The sequence below is a fragment of the Cebus imitator genome, unplaced genomic scaffold (assembly GCF_001604975.1).
Source record: "Cebus imitator isolate Cc_AM_T3 unplaced genomic scaffold, Cebus_imitator-1.0 Scaffold590, whole genome shotgun sequence".
NCBI lineage: Eukaryota > Metazoa > Chordata > Mammalia > Primates > Cebidae > Cebus > Cebus imitator.
Window position 1 is genome coordinate 7,423 of NW_016107905.1, and position 7,151 is coordinate 14,573.

General features: G+C 38.5%; 1 protein-coding gene across 1 annotated transcript; it reads right to left on the bottom strand.

Moving 5' to 3' along the window:
• Positions 1–1,760: 1,760 nt before the first annotated feature.
• Positions 1,761–4,600, bottom strand: LOC108294598 (disintegrin and metalloproteinase domain-containing protein 21-like). Its single transcript, XM_017516511.2, is given in 2 exon segments — positions 1,761–2,294; positions 2,297–4,600. Coding segments are annotated over 2 exon segments (1,398 nt in total). The 5' UTR covers positions 3,656–4,600; the 3' UTR covers positions 1,761–2,255.
• Between the last annotated feature and the right edge of the window lie 2,551 nt (positions 4,601–7,151).

Below are 7,151 nucleotides of genomic sequence, written 5' to 3' on the forward strand. Positions count from 1 at the left end.
AGGTTAATTATATCCATCAATCCTGATATAATTGATGATTTAGCTCTAAGTAACTCAATGAATATAAAGTATACAGCTTTTCCAAAAATTCCAAAAATAAGAATATTGCAAAATGCACTGCTTCTTGTAAAAATTTACAAGTAAATTAAGGTGACTCTAACAAATTAACTTTAAAATGCAATATAGGATCCCAATTTACCATCAAAGCAGTGATCAAGGATTTATTGTATAATGTGTATCAGGACAACTCACTACCCATTTGGAAAGGTATACAATTAGATATCTATCTCATTCCTTATAGCAAAATAAATTCCACAATTAAGCATAAAAGCGGAAACCAAAGTAATTCCAGAAAAAAATGGATTATTTCAAAGTAATCTCAAGCAGAAATACAAAACTCAGCAAATATAAGAGAACATTAGGTTGATAAATTTTACTATAATCAACTTCAATGTTTTTTTTTTTTACAATAAACCATTTCAAAAAAGAATAAACTGGAGCAGCTATCTTTTATCTCCATATAGATGTGCAGACTTAAGAAATGTGGAGCTTTCCCTGATTTAACCAGATTATTTTTGATTCACTCCTATCTCCTTGTATGGCTCCACCAGATGTCCTTTACTTTTTTTTGCTAGCACATTTTTGGATCCTCTCCACCTCTATTCCTAGAGGGCATCAAACCATAAAGGAGGGACCACAAAGTGACAGGGGCACACAAGTGGAACTCTTACCATTTTGTAAGGGATGCTTCTGCGAACATATAACATTTAACCTCTATGGAGAGAAAATAGGAGTTTTCCAGGGTAAGGGAGTAGGAGGAGGATGGTAAACAGCATTTGTGGAATGAGGATGGCACGAACAAATACACAGAGAATGACACAGCCAAATATATTCTAAAAATAGGTAGAAATGCAAATGACAAACCATAATGAAACATGATATGCAAAAGGTTGTTTGACTCAATCTACAGAGTGCTATTCAGATGTTAACTGATCAATACAAAGGTTATCTGATTCACTCTGTGTTTTCAAGAGAGAAGGTTTCCAAAAACATTGAGAAGAGACTGAGGAGAAGATACACTGGGGAAAAAAAAAAACAGTAAAGTATGTCGGGTTCAAACAGCAGCATTTTAAATAAACATATTTCAAGTATTCAAAGTTTAATGTAGAGCAAGAACTCCAGTAGTTTAAAAAAGAGGAGTAGAATGACATCCCAAAGGCAGCAAAATATTATTTTTACTTTTTGTGATTAATTTTATGTATTTAATACTCCCTTCAAATTCATTACTTAAGTATTCATTGGGTAGGAAGCACCGCACACTGTTGCAGATATTGAGGATACAACGGTGAGCAAAACAGATAAAAACAATCTCGCCCTCATGGAGTTTATACTTTGGTATGTGAAGCAAATACTCCAAAAAAAATCCAAACTGCCAAATTAAGACAAAAAGTTAGGAAGCATACAGGGAGCAAGGTCAGAAGCTTTTATCAGACAATAGTTTATAACAAAAATTCACTTATTTCTGTCTTTTGGTTACCAAATAAACCCAAAAAGTTGGGTAGGACAAATATTATTATCATCCCTATTCCTTTTCATATTTTGAAGCAGAGTGTCAGAAAATTTAATTTTCCCACACTGATAAATGTCAGTAGTAAGGTAAGCCTCACCCCTGGACACTCTGACGCAGACATATCTCATGTCTTTTCCATAAGTCATCTCTACACACAAGAAACATAACAAGGACTAAACAGAACAAGGACTAAACATAACAAGGATGTACCTTTATTTGCTGCTTAAAACAATGAACAATAGATAGAAACATGTAAAGAATCACCTGCACGTAATGACAATGTTTGTGGTACTGACGTAAGGGAAGATCTTTGCAGCTTTCTGGGAATGGTCAGAAATGTGCTCACTTTCAGGGATGTACTAACATTTCTACTGCCAAGAGACTGAAGTGTAATAATGCATGGAATATTAAATTAGAGACATTATCTTAACCTGATGAATCAGCCTTAGTCTCCTTGGGACCAGAACGTTGTCGTAGATACATAAGAAGCCCAACAGTAAACAGGAAAATAAAAACAGACAAAGAAGGAATCATAATCACTGTCAAGAAAACTCTTCTCTTTGCAGATGCTGGGCCACTGTCGACACTACCCCCATAGCCTCTGTGCAGGCAGTAGGGCGGGGACCACCCATAGCCACAGTGGCAGTGATGTTTGTTATTGCAGATCCCCTTCATATTGCACGTCTCAGGAAGGCAGACGTGTGACAAGACAGATAGACTGACACACTTCTTGTGGATGCAGATCTTCCCTGGGCCACACACTGTACCATCTTTCACTTCACCAATGTCAGGTGTGTTCATCCTTAAATGATAGTCAACACCCCAGCAGGTGACACCATTGATATGAGCATGCTGCAGAATAAAATGATCTTGGAGAAGAGGAATGTCTCTCACGTTCTCACATTGAACTCTCCCACAAAAGACATCAGAGATATGACATTTTAGGTATGTTGTGCCATTTATACCACAGTGACCAAAACGGTTGCCCTGAGAGTTGATTTCTTTATAGCAATTCTCAGATGCACTTTTTGCATCTTTACCAAAAATCTCCCTGCAATGCTGGTCATGGTTATTACATCTCTTTTGATAGCAGTAGGCACTGTCACTACAGGGGACTCCGTCCTGCACATATCTATCCTCTGGACACTGATGGGATGATCCATTGCACCATTCTGGAAGGTCACATTCATTGACCTTTTGTCTACAGAGTTCCCCTGATGGCATGAACTTGCAGTCTTTGCAACAAAGCCCAAAAGCACAGGCAGCCCCAGGCCTCAGAGTGCAGTTCAACAGACAGCAGGCATCTTGTTCACATTGCTGTACAGATCCACAGTCACACTGCTCTTCTCTTTCAACCACACCATTCCCGCAACGCTTTAGCATAAAGATTTCCCCCAATCTGGGAGGATCATGCAGACATGATCCCTGGTTCAAAGCGGTCTTCATAAAATCAGCATAACTGCAATTGGTGAATTTCTCTGCTGGCACTCTGAAAGTACTCATGATGCAGCCTCTTTCCCCACAAAAACAGAATTCTTCATCATGCTGCATACCCAAAGTATGACCTAACTCATGGGCCACAGTGTTGGCAAAAAGAGACCATGTATCGCCTTGAAAATTATCAACTCCACAATCAATAGGTGGACGACATATTCCTGCAACGTAGGCTAGACCAAGTATACTTATAAGTGAATTTTTTATGAACATATGTGCAGCATCATGCTGTAGCTGGGAAAGACTGACGTGTTTCCATTGGGCAAAATCGTTCAGGACCTGTTCTATGCTTGCCATTGGGAAAACATTTCCTTGATTCCAAATTTTAATTCCAATCAAAAGTATGTAAGTACCTAATTGCTTATACATGGAATCCACTATGTTGACAACAAGAAATACATCCTCTTGCACCTTTGAGATGTTGCTTTGAGAGTAAATGAAGAAATCATGGTTCACCACAACAACCAGCTCCAGAAACCACGCATGGGTCCACCAGTCACCAGCAGAATTTGGTTCCAGAGCTGAGTTCTCAGCCTCTTCAGATTCCAACTGTTGGCGTGCTACTTCCTTCTCTGTTAAGCCACATCTCATAGCTGGGAATTGTGTCTCATTACTGTTTATCTTATAAATCAGGTGTTCAAATGTGGCAGAGTGCCTGACGGGTTCAATTTCATAAGTGAGACCATTTATTTGTAACACTCCTCACAAGCCCCCAAAACAAGCACTGAAAACAACCAACGATTCAGGGGCCCCCTCCACAAAACCATGATAGTAACAGTCATCTGGGATGAAGGGCTGATCCTCCAGGAGGTCATGCTGCTCTGTGTAGGTGAACACTGGAAGGTGTCTAGAAACCAAGAGCTTCTTGACCCTCATATGAACAACATGTCTCTGGCCCCCAAACCGCAGGCTGTAGGACAACCATCCAGGAGCCTTTGCACCTCTGCCCCTGCTGATCAACTTCAAGGGGGTCACCACTTCTGGGGAAGTGAGATGCTGAGAGGGCCCAGCCTGAAAATAGCCAGAAATGGACAAACACACCCCAAGCAAGAGCAGCAGAAGAGTGACCCTGATGTGCAGCAGGGTCCCATCTACTAACATTACGAAGCTGTCATTATGGAGCCATCTGTCCAGAGCAGAAGAGGACAAGGTGTGAGGCACCGCTGGTCTGGCTCCTCCCTCTGAGCTGCTCAGGATGCAGGGCTGACCCTATGGATCTGTGTCCTGGCAAAGTTAGATCAGAACTGCAGTGCTGGAAGTAAAAATAAAAAGATAGGTTGGAATGGGGATAAGAAAGGAAATCAGGGGAGAAAAAGAATGGAGTGGTGAAAAACTGACTGATGAATCAAGAAAATGCTTTGGATTTGCTTTTAGTAAATAGGGTGGGGGAGTTGGGGTCATAGATAAGGCAACATTGGCCAAGTGGTGAAAATAGTTAAAGTTAGAAGATGGGTACTTAAATAGTTACCTCAGTCTTTACAGGCAGTATGAAAATGCCCATAATAAAAAGTAAAAGCAAAAGTAAAAAACCTAAGAGTAGGGTGGCTCTATGTCTCAATTTGTCCAAGATAATATTAGTTAATGCGTGTTGCTTTTGTAATAACTATTGATAGTGTCTCCTTTGACTGTCAAAACTGGAGACATCAAAAATAATCACAATTCCATGTTGAGTTGTGTCAATCTTATGATGTACTATAGTTTCTTTATCTCTAAGTTATTTACTATTCCTCATATTCATCTTTGCTCATAACTTTATTAGATTGACAGATTCTCACTACAGGGTTTATGATTTTCATTATTTTAGTATCCTCTATAATGATTCGTATAGCTCTGTACAGAATGAAAAATAGAAAACAGGAGGAGGGGTGGCAAAGTGTCTTGGATTATAAATGAATGCTACCAAAATGTATTCATATTGTATTATAATTTTTAGAAAAGAAAAAAATTCATTAAACACTGACATCATTTAAGGGTATGGAGAGACTAATGCTGTTCTCTCTAATTACTGACAGGAGAATCCCAAAGACAAAAGGAGATGCTTTCAGAAGAGAAAATGAGAATCTGTGCAGTTTAAAGGTCTTGGGAAAAGGAACTCTTGTCTTATTAGGGCATAGCCATTGGAGAGTCTGGTATTTTAGGATTGCCAGGGAAGAGTCCCAATGTTTGCTCAAATATATTTACCAACAATTTTTGAAAGTGGGGAATTTTGGCCAGGCATAGTGGCTTATGGCTGTAATCCCAGTACTTTGGGAGGCCAAGGCGGGTGGATCACCTGAGGTCAGAAGTTTGAGACCAGTCTGGTCAACATGGTGAAACCTCCTCTCTACTAAAAATACAAAAATTAGTGGGGTGTGGTGGCACATGTCTGTAATCCTAGCTACTTGGGAGGCTGAGACACAAGAGTCGCTCGAACCCATGAGGTAGAGGTTGCAGAGAGCCAAGGTCACACCACCGTACTCCAGCCTGGGCAACAGAGTAAGACTTTGTCTCAAAAAATAAAGGATAGGAAAGGAAAGGAAAGGGAAAAGGAAAAGGAAAAAAAGGAAAGGAAAGGAAAGGAGGAAGGAAAGAAGGAAGAAAGAAAGAAAGAAAGAAATTTCTGCACCTGACATACAGTCTGGCTGGCAACACTCATCCATTTCTTTTCCTATTTATTAAACAAGTCTTTTTGTGTTTGGAGCATACAAAGTGCAGGACACTGTGCTAGATATTAAAGAAAGAAAATTAAAATACAGAACATTAACTAAATTATCAATTTAGTGCAGAAACTTGTGGCAGGAGCAAAAATAAGCTTTAGGAGGTCTATAATATTGCATTTAATATTTCATATATTTCGTGCCTTGTTTTTTTGCTGAGGAGAGTGTCCATATATTTCATATAGTCTCAAATGACTGTCAACAATGAGGTTGATAATCCCTGAGCCTGTATAGAAACAAACAAACAGATAATTATAATATGATCAAAACCATTTTAATCTAAAGATAACGAAGTTTATGCTTCAGGGATCCTCATTTTACAGACCTCCATAAAGACCCCATAAGGGGTTCAACAATGGATTTTATGGAAGTCATTAAATTAAGAGTAATCAAGATTAGTCACTATATAAGGAAAATCTGAAATGCCCTGAAATATTATAACCTATACATAAAAGGCTTAATAAAGGTTTTCTAAAATTTCACAGTAGTAAAATTAATTATCTCCTTACCAATAACAAGCTATGAAGCTGAATATTCTTTTCCAAACTATTAATAATACAAAGTAAATTTTTATTAAACATGCTAGAGAAAGGCAAATGTCTTTCAGTTCTTGCCACAGAAATTATAACAAGATAATTCTCTTAAGGGAGGCAATTAAATAAGAAGCAACTTAAAAACTGTAGGGAAAGGGTATTGCAGAAGTGAGTCAGGAAGCTGATTAATATAAATATGAGGGGATTAAATTTTGTGATGTTTATGGTGTTTTCAACCTTTTAATATTTATAATTTGTTGTGGCTTCTTTCTTATGCTAAATAAATAAAATATAAAAATAAATAAGTTTTCATACTTATTTTCTGCAGTTGTAACTTGGTATTATTTTTCTTAAAGTGGGCCCCTGATCTTGTAGGTGTATTAGGCCCAGAAACTTAAATTCACCTCTGACTGTGATCAACATATTGATGAAGGCAGGGGCTGTTTCTTATAAGAATAAAAAGGAAGAGCATTTAACTTAAGCTAATCTAAGGAGACTTACATAGAAGATATAAAAATGAACATGCCTGATGCAACACCAATAATCTCCTGGATTTTAAATCCATTTCTAATCAATGCTTTCTTCGCTCTGATTCAAGTTCCCTTACATTCCCTTCGTAAACTTTCCCTCGTGCTTTCCGGAGTCTTCCTTTAATGACAAAAGGAGACGGAGAGAGAACCAAACTCCATCCTGAACTTCTTCACAGAAAGCTCCCTACATCTACTTACCCTGTTAAACCTGAGCTTCAACAGAATTTACCACTTGCCTAAAAAGGCTTCCTCCTGAGAAATCCCATCCTCAGAAGTCACCTATACCCCAAGGTCCAGAGTTCCTGTTCTCCACAGCCCACAGCATCAA